Genomic DNA, 17,096 nt, shown 5'->3' with positions numbered 1-17,096 from the left:
AGTCACTACACAGTCTCTCCTTTATGCAATTCCTTACCTTTGTAACAAAATTACATAAAATATTGTTTACAAATGAACACTTAGTTGCAGCTGGTATTTATTTTGTGTTCTGTAATCTCCCCACTTTGCTAGCTGCTGCTTCTATTTTTCAGCCACTCTTTTTGTTCTCTTTGCTAATTTTCTCTTCTTCTGCCTCTCTATATGGTTTAGTCCCTTCCTGGCTCACCCTGCCCCATGTGCTTTCACTGAACACACAAGGAGAGGAACACAATCATTCAAAAAGCCACCTGTGTTCCTTTGATCATGAGTGCCCAGCAGGAAACACTGCAGAGCCCTGGTAATTTGGCTGTTCATGTTACAGACACCACTGCCTAGCTGCTCTTTCTTCTCTAGGCTGCACAGACTTCCTCCTTCTTCCAAGGCTCTTTCCAGATCTCTCAAGTTAAGCCAAACAAATATATATGACTGGGAAAATAACGCCACAAATTTAAACAAATGCATTAGTATTCAGGCACCCAAAATTAGGGCAACTGAGTGCTGTGAGCAATCTATCAGGAGCCTACAGACTGCATCTAGTTTTTATAAGACAGAGAGGACTGCAGTCACTGACTTCCTTGATACAGAGGGACAGATGGAGCAGCCTACAGAACATAATACACACCACTCCATCTTGTTCTAAGCAGCCTTCCACTCATATCATACAAAAAGCATTTTAAAACAGGGCTTGCAGTCTCTGCACACTGACCCATCTGTATCACAGGTGAAATTGGCTGAGAGCTGGCATGGGACAGCTCACTGGTTTACAAGTTTTCCACTCTTGCGTTAGCAACTGACAGAAGAAGGAAAATACTGGCCTTAGAGCTTAAAAGCGCGAGGTGGGAGGAGCTGCATATGAATAAGTCAAGTGCACAGAAAACAGTAATGATGTCTCCCTAACCTGGTTTCTCCTTTGCTAGCTGTTTATCAAGAGCCAACATCGTCTTTTCTTCCTGAATAAACATTCGATCAATCATCACCATCTCTGCAGAAGGACTGACTCTCTGCAAACCAAGAACATAAAACAGGTGAGAACTGGAGGAAGAGAAAGGCACATTAATCACAGTACAGAAACTGGGGACCCAGGCTCAACCTACAAGCCTCACCAAGCTTCTGCTTCAAGGGAAATCTGCTCTATTTCAACGCTGAATTACCGTGGCGCGTCACTAACCCAGGCAGTGGGAAGCTTTCCTTACTCAGGTATCTGGAAAGAGCTTTTGGGGAGTGTGAGTCCTGTTTTAATTTGAAAGTAAAAGTAAATATTTATTCATGTAGTTGTGATGAGTTCCATCCAAAAAGACAGAAGCCTTTTCCCCCAGTCTCCATACTTACACCTTGATCATATTCTAATAGAAAAACGGAACAGCTCCCACTTGACTTCAACAATATAGGTTTGAGTGCTTACATCCATATGGTCATATTGGCTGCGTCTACACTGACTCTCCCAGTTGGAAGGGGAAAGTAAACGCAGCCGATTGAAAATGCTAATGAGGTACTGATATGACTATTCAGAACCTTATTTGCATAATGGCAGCCACTTGCCATGTTCAAAGTGCTGCTTTCGAAATGCAAACTGGCCATGCAGATAGGGTTGCTTCAAAAGGAAGCCCCGTTTTTGAAAGCACCCTTTTTCCTGAAAAAAGTTAGGAAGAAGGGTGCTTTCGAAAGAACCCCATCTACATGGCTAGTTTGCATTTCAAAAGCAGCACTTTTGATGTGATGAGTGGCTGCCATTATGCAAATGAGACACTGAATATTCATACCTGTGCCTCCTTACCATTTTTGATCTGCTGCATTTACATGTTCCTTCCAAAAGGAAGGGGCAGTGTAGACACAGCCATTTAGTAAATGAAATGCAGTTCCAACTGTCATTACACAAGCAGAGGCTAGATTAGAGCAGACAATCATATCATTGAGCACAGTAGCACATAAAGCACAATCTTACCCGAGACTCTTCTAAGAGCAGCAGGCGGTATTTGTTCAGCATTGCTTGTGTGCGTTTCAGCAATTGGGTTGACACTGTTTCAAACTCTTCATCTACTAAAAGAAGGGGTGAAAATAAGAAGCCTATTTGCTTTTTGTACCTGACATTGGTGGGTTATCTTGTTGGTCTGAAAGGAAAGTATCCATTCACTGAAAGACATTTTACACAAGGTAAATGCTGAAACAAAACTTGCATTCTGTACCAATGCTAATGTTACAATGTTACTGGAAGAGTCAGCAGCAGCATTTGTGATTGCTTCTTCAAATAATTTCCACATCATCCGGTTTTTGTCCTAAACTACGGGCTAGTTTTAATTGTTCACATGACCGCATGATTGGTCTCCTAGCTTACCTGCTGTGACTGCAAATCATTGCCAGGCCAGCCATTGGCTGTATGTCTGGGTTGCAATACAGCGCTAGGCAGTGAATCAACTTGACATTTGGAGCAGAAGAGTGCTTCAGCACACAGTTTTGAGGAATACAAGAAATGCCACACTGGATCAGACCAAGGGCCCATCTAGCTCAATATACTGTCTCGGATAGTAGGCAATACCAGATGCTTCAGCGGAAGGGACAAAGTACACCCTAAAAGGACAACTATGGAGTAGCTCGCCCAGAGGGAAATTTCGTCCCATACTCCACCACCCAACAGTTGTCCCCTATTTACTGTCTGGTTTATGCCTTGAATCAGAACAGATTATGTCCATATAATGTATTTTGCATCCTATCTAATGTAACTGGATGTTCTCATTATCCATATGGATGGATATATCATTGCATTCCTGCTAAGCTCTTGGCCTCCATCATATCTGTGACAATGATCTCCACAGGTTGATTATGCAAGATACATAAACATATGTTGTGTGTTTCCAATGTGTTGCCTTTCAATTTAATAAAATGCTCCCCTTATTTTTCTGTTCTAGGAGGATAAACAAAATCACACAATTCACATTCTCTATTATGATCATTATTTTACATACGGATATGATTTAGACTTAGAGTAAAAGAAAATCACAGCCTCCAGCTACAGCAATTCTTCTTTCTTGAATTTTAACATTAGGAAACTGATGGTCCTATGGTCTGTGTTATAAAGATCAGACTAGATGACCACAAAAGTCCTTTCTGAGCTTGTAATCTATGAAATGCAGCCACTCCTAGGGTGGAGGATGGCAAACAGCAAAGCAGCAACAGGGGAAAGAGAAATTCTGACCAAGGATATTAGGGTAAATTCCAACTCATATGAAAAACCTGAAGGGGCCATTAGTGGCCTTACCAACAGGAGGAAGGCTCTCTTTTAATGTCTTGTCCAAAAGCTTCAAAACACAGAACCCCGTGAGGGAACTCAATTTATCTAGCTTTGAAATATTAAAGGGCTGAGATGCTGCCAGAGTTCAACATGTTTGTTCTAGGAAGTTCATTCAGGTGTTGGGATTTTATCTTTTTTCTAGAGTGGAAGCAGCACAGCTTCCTTCACTCTTTTCATGGCTGAACAAATCCATTTCCCAACCTCGCATAACCTCCGAATCGTGATCTCACCCATACCAGTATCAGAAGACAAGGCTGAGGAAGAGACCCTCCTCCACTCTGTTGCTTAGCTAAGCCTTGCTAAGTTTAAAACACTTTGCTATAGCTCTAGGACTAATTATTATCATCTCTTCTCATATACACAACTGAACTTACCCCTTCTGTAGTCATGGGCAGAGGGAAGCATCCCCTGATAGACATGATAGGGTAGGAGCCTTTGTAAAGCATCTTCAAATGATCGGAATGAAGTTTTATAGTCAGGATGCAACACTGCTCCTTGATGTTTATGTAACTGTTCCAAGAAACTTTAAAAAAAAAAAAAAAAAGGTCAGACAGTTGTACAAACAGTATGGAAAACAGACTCAAAAGCAGAGATATCTGTAAATGCATTATATGAACAGTAACAGAGAGACAGTCGTGCTAGTCTATAAACTATCAAAACAAAAAAGCAGTCCAGTAGCACTTTAAAGTCAGCCAGCACTTTAATGTAGTGGGCCATTCTGTTAATGACCTGAAAGTCTGTGTTTTACTGAAAAGGAATTTTCACAACCATTTGGAAAGAAAGGCTGCTGAACTCTCTTTTATATTCAAATTCGACACATTAACACGTGGTTTGAACTGGGATGGCATTTTTCTAGCTCATTTTAGGGGCTCTTTTATACACTTTGCTTTATCTAATTCTTGACTCCCCACCCCCTTCTGCCCCTCTGCTCTCTGATTTGCTCACTTTGATGATAATTTTTCTGATTTGTCAACCTTGATTACTATTTTTGGTTCTCTGTGCCTTAAATATTGAGTCTGTTCTGGTATGGCTCTGGTCTGAAGAAGTGGGTCTGTCCCACGAAAGCTCATCACCTAATAAGTTATTTTGTTAGTCTTTAAAGTGCTACTGGACTGCTTTTTTGTTTTGATTATACAAACATTGTGTCTACACTAGATAATGAAGTCGAATTTAAGGCAATTAGCTCAATTTTACAATGTCACTGTCTTCACTGTAAGTAACATTAGCTTGATTTTAGGGAGCACTACGATCCATACCCCAACACTGGATCAAAAGCGGCTGGGTGTAGCGTCCAGTTCAAATTTAAAAGTTCAAATAAAGGCTAGTGTGGAAGTGCCATGTCCTAAAATCTAATTTATTAGCCTCCAGAAGCAACCAGTACGTATCCCACAAAACTACACAGTTATGTGCTATGTATGGCCGCTTCCATCTCCGCTGCTCTCCAGGTCCACAGGAAGTAGGTCACAGGAAGCCCGCGAATTTCAGTTCATCACCAGCAAGCCCAGGAAATATAAGGGGCACCCAGGAGTTATAATTTCTTTTACCCATTGCATTGCACTGCCTCAGTACCCATCCCATCGGTACCATATCTTGCAATCATGAGCACTCAGGGTAGTAGCCTGCTTAGTTCTCAGGGCCGCAAGAGAGCTCCAGCATGGAGCCATCAGGAGATTCTGGATCTCCTTGCAGTTTGGGGAGAGGAATCAGTGGTGAGCAGACTTCGAGTGTCCAAGTGAAATGCAGATGTATTTGAGAAGACGTTGCACGGGATGATCACCAGAGGTTACTCCCAGGACTCTATGCAAAGCCGGGTGAAGGTGAAAGAACTCCAGCAGGTGTATCGTAAAGTCCAGTAAGCATCTCTTCTTTTTCGCTATCTATTATTCTTAGAAGGGTGATGTCTTCTTTGACAGCCTGAAGAGGCATAGGAATTTGGACTGGATTTTTCTGCAACACTCTGCCCTATAACATTTCTCTGGAATTTATTGCTGCACCATGTGTCTGGTGGGTGCTCTGTCTTCCCCATTCCACAGGGTTGGCAGGCTCTCCCGGCCTTCTCCTTTCCCGTTTCCCCTGGATTTCTTTTCACTTTACAGGGATTCCCCCACACCCAGCTGTCCATGCAGCCACAATCAAATCCTTCCTCCTCACCACAAGGCTGCCAGGCTCTGCAGACCCTGGTCCTGCACACCAGCATGTCCAGCACAGGCAGGTTTTCCTTTTGGAAGGTTGCTCCAGTGAATGTCTGAAAAAACTTTTCTCCCTGCTCCAGCATACTGGCCTGCTTCCCCAGCTTTGCACCCTCCTGCCCTCACTACTAGTAAAGCGGACAATAGCTTACCATGTCCACAATGAAATAGTGCAGGTAAGTAATGACTTATGTAATGCATGGTTTGAATCCTTGTCATCTTTAAGAAGCCTTGCAAAAAGAAAGTTTGACTGACTGTAAAGACAGAGACCCGTTCATTCCATGGGCGAGCACTCTGTGAATTGTATCTCAGTTTTGACCTGCGCTTTCCAGCAGGCATCCTCCGTGTGGGAGCCAGAGCAAACAAGTGCAAAAGGTCCAAGCAGGACTTTATCTTGCAGCACATGGAGCGGGCTCAAGCAGAAACCACTGAAAGCAAAAAGGGACACAGCACAGTGGTGGCAGACTGTGCTGCTTCAATTCAGGAGAGAGCAAATGGTGCACCTGAGGGAGAATACAGCAAAGCTCATAATGGCAACAAGCGACCAAACCGAGGTCCTGTGCTTCATGCTGAGCTGCAAATGGATTCCCTAGGTAGTATTGAGGGCTCCTCTCCCTGCCGCCTGCACTCCCTGAATACAGGTCATCTACCCCCAGTCGTCGTGGTCCCTGAACATGGGGAGGGAGGGCAAGGACAGTCTGCCTCTCTACCCCCAAGAGCCACTGCAAAAGGCTGTTCCACCACCCCAGAACACAATATATGGGGCTACGCATCTCACAGAGCTGGAAGGGATCTTGGGAGGTCATCGAGCCCAGTCCCCTGCCCTCATGGCAGGACCAAGCACCATCCCTCACAGATTTTTTTTTTTAATCTATTTACCCCCGGCCCCTAAATGAAACCCTCAAGGATTGGATTAACAATCCCGGCCAATGCTCAAACCACTGAGCTACCCCTTCACCCTTGACACACCTTCTTTTCCCTGACATTTAACATAAGAATGGCCATTACTGGGTCAGACAAAAGGTCCATCTAGCCCAGTATCCCATCTGCCAACAGGGGCCAGCACCAGGTGCCCCAGAGGGGGTGGACTGAAGACAATGATCAAGTGACTTGTCTCCTGCCATCCATCTCCAACCTCTGACAAACAGAGGCCAGGGACACCATTCCTTCCCCCAGCTAATAGCCTTTTATGGACCTAACCTCCATGAATTTACCTAGCTCTTTTTCGAACTCTGTTATAGTCCTAGCCTTCACAGCCTCCTCTGACGAAGAGTTACACAGGTTGACTGACCGCCCCCACAAATAAACTTATTCTTTTGATGACAACCATGGTGCGATTTTTTTGGTACCCATGCGTGGTGTTGTGCATACACCATTGCAGGGACAGAAAGGGTTGATAGCACAGCTGCCTGCTGCTACGTCAAGGTCCACAGGGGACTCATGGCAGAGGGACCCAGGCAGTGGTAAAAAGGGCCAACAGCATAGTTGCCTACCACTATGGCAAGGTCTGCAGAGGACTCGAGACAGAGGGATGCGGGTCGGGGTGGAGAGGGCTGATAGCACAGTTGCACATCTTTTTGTGAAAACAACCCTCCCTTTACATCCATTCTTCTTCTTGCAACTAATCCCCTCCCCCAAATAAAAACATTCTTTCTGTGAAAGCCACAGTGTGATTTATTGGTTCGCATTTGGTGAGGAGCACAAATCATTTTGGGGAGTAGGGGGTGGTATTATAGCAGTGAAATACAGTGAAATCATGCATCTGGCAGATCATTCATGAACTTATGTTCCAAAGCCTCCCTGATTGCCACTGCCTCCACATTGTTATTGGAGAATGGCCTTGTGTGAGGCTGCGAATAAGCCCTGATCATAGCATCAGCCTCTGCACTCCAGGTACTCGTGAAATTCTCCCACCTGGATTCACATATATTACGCAAAATACAGTGTGCTGTAATCACAGTGGGACATTAGTTTCTGAAAGGTCCAAACGGGTCAACAGGCACCTGAACCTAGCTTTTAAATGGCCAAAGGCTTATTCCACCACCATTCTGCACCTGCTAAGTCTTAAACTGAAGTTATCCTTGCTCAGTCCAGGGTGCTGTGTATGGTTTTATGAGGTAAGGAAGGAGAGGGTAAGCAAAGTTACCCAGTATTACTATAGGTATCTCCACGTTGCCAGTCTTGATTTTCTGGTTTGGGAAAAAAGTCCCATCCAGGAGCAGACCAGAACTTCTGAAGATGCATGCGTCATGTGCCTTCCCTGACCATCCCACTTTGATAACGGTGAAATGATCTTTATGATCTAGCAATGCCTGCACCACTACCGAGAAGTATCCCTTTCTGTTTATACGTTCAGAGGCCATGTGAAAGTTTTGCACCCACTGCTGGTTGTCCTGTGACTCAAAAATAATGTGGTCCCACCAGTGTGTGCTGGTTTCACAAGTCCAAAACCACCGTTCCACTGTCAGCAATACATCCAGGGCAGCCAGCATTTCTGAGTTCTTGGACTGCAATTGAATAATTTCCTTTTAAAAATCTTCATTATCACTCTCAACCACCATCTCAGCCCATTCTCTTTGTAGTTGAAAGAAAAAGTGCATGACATTCCAGGAAGTTGCTGTAAGAGTCTGTGCAATCATAGAATCACAGAATCCTAGGATTGAAAGGGACCTTAAGATGTCATCTAGTCCAGCCCCCTGCCTAAAGCAGGATAAACCCTAGCTAACTCATCCCAGTCCAGAACTTTGTCAAGCTGGGACTTCAAAACCTCTAGGTATGGAGCAACGACTTGAAGCATTCAAGGATTCCTGCTTGCATCAGTGCTGTGCTGGAGAAAATGGCATGATCTCCCGTTCTTTTTTGTGCAGTTAGTGGGTGCTCTGAATTCTGGGCTAGTGACATCAAACACCCACAAGCAACCCTGGCAATTTTTTTCCTCCCCAACTCAGTGATACAAAACCCCCCATAAGGCAACAGGTACCCACAATTCTTTGCTCACTCAGTTGAAGGCAATGGAAATGCAGTAAGTTGACACAGAGAAATGGTATGTCAATTTTCTGGGACGTTTGAGGACAATTAAATCCAGATTCATAAGAATGAGGTTAAAAAAATAAACTTTATTCAATGTCGATTTTATTTCATAGTGTAGCGTGGCCTGAGTGGTTGACATTCTTATTGCTTCTCCTTCCAAAAGATATAGGCTTTTTGCAGTGATTGCAGCATGATATACAAAAGCACAGTACAACACTTACCTTCTCTCTCTGCAAAAAAAAGCAGTCTTATACGAGTGGAACATGAAATACACATATGTGCAGACACTAGGAACACACACACAATTACCTATCCCTACTAATATTGTATATAGTTTTATGATTGCCAAAGGACACTCATAACTCAGTTATATAGCATCTTGTGAGATTTCTGGGCAGCAGCAAGAGGATCCTAGAACAGATGAAAGGTTCTTTTGATACATGGAATGTGACTTTGACATTCTATAAGTCAATTATAAAAATGCCCCCGGGAGCCTTCAAATTATATTACTACAGTTTTACCAATTAAGGAAATGTAATTTATCTTCAAGTTAAAACAGCCTCATCCTAACCACACTAACAATAAAGTCGATTGAGTTAAAATGGGCAGTGATGGAATGTGGTCTGACATGCATGTGTGAAGGACTATGTATATACACAGCACATGTGGATATAAACAGAAGAAGTGGTGTAATTCATAGTTAGCCATGCAATAGATGCATGTGTATGTGTATGCATATGCTAAGTACACTAACAGAAAAGGAAAATGAGAGCAATAGGGAAGAAGGAAGAATGAATAACTACATAGGAAAAGAAAAACAGCAAATTTAAGAGTTATCCTCTTCAGTGTGAAATGTACATTTGACCAAGTGTCACCCATGAAGCCCTCTGGAGAGCACCCCGTTACAGAGAATTGCCATGCCATGGTAAGGATCATGCTTCCTCCCCAGTGAAGTGTATTCGGGTGTATAACACTGCTCAAAGAGTGCTAATATACCCATATATAATATACAATTAAATGACTCCAAAGTTAACACAGATGCAGCATATCTGTTAAACTTTAACTTTACTGTGCATGTGATGTGACTGCGACCCTTACACTGATTCCTTTAACTTCTTATGCTCCAAGACACACACACACACTCTGGCAAACACTTACCAAGCTTCTTTGCTGGGCTGTAGTGTAGGAGTTTTTTTCAGACTTCCAAGCTTACTATCATACTGGTAAAGGGGGAGGAAAAAAGAGAGAACACAGATGAAAGGAAGGAGTAAATTAGATTTTAGCCTGCAAACAACTATAACCTACGGGAGAAATTATCCTGCTCATATTGGAGAGAACGCTCCCTGTTCAACATATTTGTACAGGGAAACTGGTGAATAAAAAGGGAGTGTGGGCTGCAGGAGTATCAGCTGGATGCTTTTGGAGATTCTGGACATAGGTGCAGAAGAAAAGGGAGAAATCCTGCTGATGATTCTAAGAAAAACAGCTTTGCTCACTTTAAACATGGCAGCTTTCAGGTGACAGAAAAAACACACAATTTCCTTTGGCTCTTCCACGTTGCTAGGACAGTAAAAAAAAACTTGAGCTATTATTGGGAGGAAAAGCCTAACTGTCTCCACTAGATGCACTGTTTCAAAAAGAAAAGCTTTCACAGAACTACATTTCTTAAACATGCTACACATTGGCATAAGCTTACCTGCTGCTGAGTTTGGACTGGGACTGAGGGCACAAGTTGTGATAATCCTTTCCCAACTACCTGGATCTGCAAGGGACCTTTTCCAAGATTCAGGCCAGAGATGGAGCTAATCACTCCAGGCTTGGCCTGAGGAAGAAACAAAGGATCTTTTTCACTTGGTATCCCAAAGTGAATGTAATGGCTACAAACTGATTACCAAAACACATAACAAGAAACTGCTTGACAAGAGGATGTCAGTCATCACTGAAATAGTTTAGAATAGAACTTCTTGGCGTTGACAAGCAAATATTCTAATACATATTTTGATACATAATTATTTTTCCTTGCACTTCTAGAATGTATACCCCAGCAGTATTTGTATGCCATTAAATAAATTGTGAAATACATTAATTCCCTCAAGGAAGAGGAGCAAAGCTCCCTTCCTCAGTGATCTAATTAATACTAATAGCAATGATTTGTTTTCTTTTTGTTTAAGAATTCGAAGCCTGGTACTTATAAATACTTACACAACAAAGTAAAATAATTTTTCGAACTTAATTCTTTCTTTTTGCACAAAAAGAACAAACCTGGAGTGAAACTCGAAAGTTTTGTTCATTCTCAAAATGGACAAACTATTGCAAGAAGCATTAAAACCGAGCTCTCACCTGAACTGGCTGCTGTACTGCAAGAGGTGTTCCTGGTTTCCCTTGCACTGTAGTCACTTTCCCCCCAGAAACAGCTGCAGTGCCACTGGAAAATGTTTTACTCTCTGCAGGAACTGGAGCAACTATGCCTAGCAAATATGAACAGATTTTAAAATGAGGTCTAAGTTTAAACAATAGCAACGCATCTTGGATTCCTGCTGTATATTTCACGTTGACTATCTAGATATAATAGGCAAAATTTTCAAAGGCACCTAAACGACTTATGTGCTTTTGAAAATTTTGCCTATTATTTCAGCCATCACTGACATGCAAGACATCTCAGTGAGCTGCTTAACAGCACACAGCAACATTCCAAAGCATGGCAGCTGAGGAAACGAAGAAATCCTCCTAATTCAACTGAATACTAATGTGGGGGACTGTAGGGAAGCAGAAAGCAATTAATCAAAATTGGAATTTTCCTAGGACACAAGGGCTAAACACCTCTCCTCTTCAGATATGTATGAGGGGATCTTAACCACCGTAAGTGGGGAAAAAGTCAGTTTTATACCCATACAGAAATCATTACTGCCAACACAGCAGAAAGTAACTGAAAATCAAAATACCACCACACTGCAAATAATGTATTTTTTTCTTTCTTTTAACAAATGAAACTATGTGCACCTTTTTTCCTAATATCTCAGCTTAGTTATTTCAGTGTATCACAGGCAAACATTAAAACAGTATTAATGTCCCACTTCTGAAAGTGCATGAAAGCAGCTGACAGGCACAATGACTAAATCTAAACAAGTAAATCTGAGTATGTATGGAAACTACAGAACACTTGTAGTCTAAAATTCATTCCTGTAAAGCTGGCAGGCATAAACCCTGCACATGAAAAGTCCCACTTGAATCTTTAAATTAAGATTTAAGTGAGAATTAAGTGGTGCACTGACGCTAAACTAGCATTCAGCACAATGTGACATTCACCCATAGTTCTCGAAGGGCTTTACACAAGAAGGTAAACGTAATTAATCCTCTTTCAGATGGAGAACTGGTGGCTGGAGGAGGTGAGTGTCGTGGCCAAAACTACACAGAAGGAGAGTAGCAGAACTGGTATTAAGGATGTCAACACTCCATCCAGGGTCTATATCTGCCCTGCCACCATGGTGCTCCCCCTGCCTCCAATCAATGGAGTTACTTCAGAATTATACTCTGAATGACGGCAGCATTTGGCTCTTGTGTGTCCATGAAAGTTGAGGGCACTCAGCAGCTCACAGAATCAGGCCCCGAGAGAGAAAGATGATAAACTTCCAAACATTTTTAGTGTGGAGGGGAAAAAGGAGGAGAAAGAGGAAGCTGAAAGTTGTAGCCCAACAAAAATTGTAACGATAACAGAATTCCCCCTCCCACTGTTGCCTCCCTCCCTCACCCCGCCCCGAGTACACAAGCAGGGCCCTACCAAATTCACAGCCATGAAAAGGTCGTTGTGGACTCACAAAACAAAGAAAGCAACCTTGTAGCACCATAAAGACTAACAATAAGACCAACAATTTTATTTATTAGGTGATGAGCCTTTGAGTGAAAAAGTCAATTCTTCAGATCTGAAGAATTACTGAGAGGAAAAAAAAACCAAAGAAAACTGAGGAGTCAGCTAAATAGGGGGGAAAAAAAGGTAGGGGAGAGAGAAAATAAACACCTGCAAAGTGTCTATTAAGTTAAGTGGGATGTCTGCCATCACTGTGAATGTCAAAGGTGGGGAAATTGTCCTGGTAATGCGTAAAATAACTGAGATCTTCGTTGGGTCCACGGTGATAGGTATCAAACTTGAAAATGAATTCCAATTCAGATGTCTCCCTTTGTAATCTAGCATTAAAATCTCTTTGCTTTAATACACATACCACTAAATTGTGGACTGGGAAATCTGGCCTTGTACGCTTTTATCCTATACTATATTGATTTCATGGGGGAGACCAGCATTTCTCAAGTTGGGGCCCTGACCTAAAAGGGAGTTGCACAGGGGTCATAGATTAGTTTCGTGGGGTCATGGTATTGCCATCCTTTACTTCTGTGCTCCCTTTAGAGACAGGTGGTTGGAGAGCGGCAGCTGTTGGCCTGGTGCCCAGCTCTGAATGCAGCACCACCAGCAGCACTGCAGAAATAAGAGTGGCAATGACATCCCATCCCATCCTTGTTTCTGTGCTGCTGCTGACAATGGTTCTACCTTCAGAGATGGACTCTGAGCCAGTAGCTGCTGCTCTCCAGTTCTGAAGAAAGAACTGCTGTCAGCAAGAGCACAGACGTAAAGGTAGCAGTACCTCAACACCCCTACGATAACTCTGACTCCCCCCTGCCCCACTAAACTACTTTTTGGGTCAGATTTCAACACATGTAGTAATGGAATTTATGATTTTTAAAAGCCTGTGACCATGAATTTGACCAAAACAGACCGTGAATTTGGTAGGACTCTGTGCATGGCTTTAGCAGTTTACACACAGATGCGGTTTTAATGAACACTGATTGCTGCTGCAGCAGTACTGACAACTGTGCTTGATGACCCCCTCTATTAGCACCTCCTCCTCCCCTCCGCAAGAACAGGATCAACCTCACTCGAACCTGCAGTAGAAGGCTGGACTGCGGCGGGGACAGACGGGTGGCTGTGGACTGGTGTTTGCGTTGTCGTCACTGCTACTGGCTGTCCTTGGCTGCTAACCAGGACAGATGAAGTCTGGGTGCTGAAGTGGTTCAAAGCTGATGATGCCTGGCTGGTGGAAGTCTGGTGTTTTGTTTGCAAGATAATCCCTTGGGGCACCTGTGTTGGATAAATGGTAGAGGCTGAAAATATGCTCTAAACCCACGTTTTGGTATGTTTTATCCTTTTAATATACAATAAATATTTCTACCCAGCAGCAAACATGGAAAAAAAGGGGCCCTCCCTTAGTGTCATGCTTTCAACACAATTCACTGGCTTCCATCCCAAAGTCCCAGGATCTCACAGTTTTAGACAGTGAATATAAAGGAAACAAAAAAAAAAAACAACCCAAAGTCTTAGCTTAGCAGTTCAAATCTCCAGGTCTATCATTGACAAGGAACGAAAAATCACAAAAATATGCCTTGTGTATTTGAAATATAGCAAACTGAATCCCAGATCAACTCCTTTCAAGGGACATTCATTTTTATATGCATTTTTTAAAACTGAGTTTAGCTCCCCTTTCCCTTGCAGACAAACAGACAGTAAAGACAGTAACAGAAATGTCAATTTTCAAGAACTTTTCTGAATCTTTTTAAGACATAAGGGCCTCAGCCACCTCTTGCTGAAGTTAACACGAATGGGAGTGTACTGGGATCTACAACCCTAATTATGTCAGTGTCTACACAACAATACTTCTGCTGATGTGAGTGGACCACTACAGCAACTACACCTCAAAAAGGCTGAGAGCTGGAGCCCTTCCCCCGCCCCAGCCTGAACAGTCTGATTGTCAGTGGAGCACTGGCTTACAACTGTGAGCCTCCCACCACTCTAAACTCCTGGTAAAAGATTGCAGGGGCGGGAGGCAGCTGGGTTCGAGTTCTCCCCATCACAGGAATCGATCACTGTGAGGGTTCCAACTGTGAGCCTCCCAGGAGGCTAACAAAGATAAAAAGTAAAACAGCAACAGCTGCGAAACTGACAAGACTGTCAATTTCATGCCTGGCAGACTTCCATCTGTAAAACTGAGGTGGGACTCACTGCTATGAGCCTACTGACCTGACAGTAAAGGCTTTCAGGATGAGGGAGCCCCAGATGTGAGCTGGTGCCCACTAGTATCTTGTGGGAGCGGGCAAGCTGTGAGCCCTCTGTGTGTAGCTGAGGCTGTCAGTTTCAGGGCTTCCAGAACCCAGCTGTCTGTGCCTCGCTTCAGTCAGTGGAAGTTGTTAGGAAGCATATCAGAGACAGAAGGAGCAGGTGTGGACATGAATTACTACTTTAATTACTGCAGTAGCTGTATGTCAACTTAAGGCGACTGAATTTTGTAGTGTAACGCAAGCCCTCAGACTCCCTGGAAACATAGGCTTAGAAGCCAGCGGGTTGATTCATTGTCCTGTCTGCTCTACGTGAATAGAAAAGATCCACAGGAGCATGGGTTTGCTTTTATTGTTTTGTCCAAAAATTCCTCCCTCTTTTGGTCCTTCAGTAAGTCATATTGGCAAAGAGCTTGGAAGAGGCCAAACCCTTAAAATCCTAACTAGTAAATAACTTTTAACTTATGTATTATTTACACACTACTTTGTAGCAAAGATACATTCACGGCTCGTCTACATGAAAATCAGTTTCTGACAAGCTGGGATGTGAAAGTACCTTGCGTTAGTTTGCTGTGGACTAACCATTCATGTGCCAACATACATTAAGAGCTAGCTAATTCCCTTTAATCTCATCCTCTTTGTAATGAGACTATCAAAGTAAACTAACAGACTGCTAATGTGCAGACAGAGTCCACAGCAAGAAGTAGTCCATAGTAGGCCAGTGTGGGCACATTCATACTACAGCATGCTGGAAACTAAACATTTGTGTAGCCAAGCCCTTAGTTGTTATTGTTTCCTACAGGCTGACAATGTGCTCGGCACTGTCCATAATACAAATATCAAGATAATTCCTCCAAAGAATATTATCATAAATACAAACAAAACAAGATATAACCTTGATAGTCCATATTATAGATATTTAAAGCTTTTTTTTTTTTAAAGTTGAGTCTTGTAATTTGCATAGGTGTCCCGAAGCTAGACCGAGAAATCTCCACTGTCTAATCCATCTGACCCATCCATTGTCATTGATATATGGGGGCATATTCTTTTAATTACTAAAGAGTTGTACTATATTTCTACGTTTAATTTACCCCCTTTGATGATAATTATTTACCTGCTGGAACCTGTCCAGTAGTTGCTTCTGCTGAGGAGCGGAATTTGGAATTGCAGAGAGTGTCTGGAATTGATTTGGGACCATCTGAAAACTCCTCTGTTGTTCTGGTGTTAGGTGAAGAGCCTGGGTTGGGACTGGTGGTTTGATTTGGCCTTGGGGAGGGAACTGGAAATGTGGGGAATGAGTATGAGGAGACTCAGCTGGAGCCTGGATCTGGGATTGCAGCCGTGCCTGCACCTGTGTCTCAGACTGGGGCTGGATCTGAGCGGCAAGCTGAACTTGCAGCTGCATATGTGGAGGTGTTGCTAGCGGAGGTTGCCCTTCAGCCTGAGACTGTGGTGGCTGGAACTGTACCTGAGGCTGCGAGGGGGGACGTAAGGGGTGTTGGGTGGGACCATGGGGCGATGACGTAATTTGATTCTGTATCACATACAAGTTCTGCATTTGCGTCTGAGGGGTGCAGGACCGGGAAAGAGGTTCAGAAGGAGGCCGGGACAAAGTCTGTGGTTGGGACGGAGGCCTTGAGTGAGGTCGAGAGGGTGGTCGGGAAAGTGGCTGGGGCTGTGAAGGAGGGCGGGACTGGTGGGGAGACTGCATCTGGGAGAGGTGTGCAGGCTGGAGCTGGGGACTCTCCCCCATTGGAGGATGAGGTAGCGAATGGGATGGGGAGGCTCCAGGGAGCTTCTGCTGCCCTGCGGGTAACTGAAACGAAGAAAGAAACAGGGAATAAGTTAGTTACGGCTGATGTGTCTAACCACATCCTCACATGTTCTTCAGGCAATGTAGGGTATGTCCACACAGGAAAAACTGTACAGACACAAGTGTACTAGTGGGCTAACATGAATCCTGCTAGCACTGGCAGTATCAATAGTAACAACTGCACAGTGAATGCTCCAGCACAAGCAGTACAAGTTCATTACAGACCCTACATATAAACTCAGTTTGCAAGTTGCACTTTCTTCACTACTACTGCTACAGGTGTCTGTCTAGATTTGAGCCAGCCCAGGTAGGCTTGCTTGGGCATAACTTCTGCTGTGTCAATACACTCCTAGACTGTACAGCAAACCACTCTTAAAACATAAAAAGCCTGGGGCTGCCACACTGCTATTAAGTCCAGAAACCCCAGAGAATGCAAATCACTCTGTGATGGGCTTTTCAGAGGCATTGCCTTGAGGAACTGAGCAATTTATATCATGCTCCTCTTCTGGTTTATTCCAGAGAAATGCAGGATGATATTTCAGGGGCATACTTGCCAGATCTCACACCTTCCACCAGGGATGTTTGTGGGCATAGTACTGTCACTTGCAGATTTATTGCTCTGGGTCAGCTGCTTAGAAGC

The 17,096-nt window shown here is 43.5% G+C and overlaps 1 protein-coding gene across 3 annotated transcripts in view; it reads right to left on the bottom strand.

Annotated features, from left to right (window-relative positions):
- Positions 1–17,096, bottom strand: part of BICRA (BRD4 interacting chromatin remodeling complex associated protein) — a 157,967-nt gene that overhangs the window by 9,583 nt on the left and 131,288 nt on the right. For 2 of the 3 annotated variants that reach the window (XM_075016531.1, XM_075016532.1), the window contains 8 exons: positions 15,758–16,459; positions 13,477–13,672; positions 10,885–11,012; positions 10,241–10,366; positions 9,703–9,764; positions 3,700–3,848; positions 1,982–2,076; positions 938–1,040 (listed from right to left, as the gene is read on the bottom strand). In XM_075016531.1, coding sequence (XP_074872632.1) covers positions 938–1,040; positions 1,982–2,076; positions 3,700–3,848; positions 9,703–9,764; positions 10,241–10,366; positions 10,885–11,012; positions 13,477–13,672; positions 15,758–16,459 — 1,561 coding nt within the window. The remainder of the gene's footprint in view (positions 1–937; positions 1,041–1,981; positions 2,077–3,699; positions 3,849–9,702; positions 9,765–10,240; positions 10,367–10,884; positions 11,013–13,476; positions 13,673–15,757; positions 16,460–17,096) is intronic. The other variant, XM_075016534.1, reaches the window with a different exon arrangement.

Source organism: Carettochelys insculpta, chromosome 22, assembly GCF_033958435.1.
Source record: "Carettochelys insculpta isolate YL-2023 chromosome 22, ASM3395843v1, whole genome shotgun sequence".
Taxonomy (NCBI): domain Eukaryota; kingdom Metazoa; phylum Chordata; order Testudines; family Carettochelyidae; genus Carettochelys; species Carettochelys insculpta.
The sequence above is the reverse complement of the archived record's forward strand: the minus strand, read 5'-3'. Positions and strand labels throughout refer to the sequence as shown.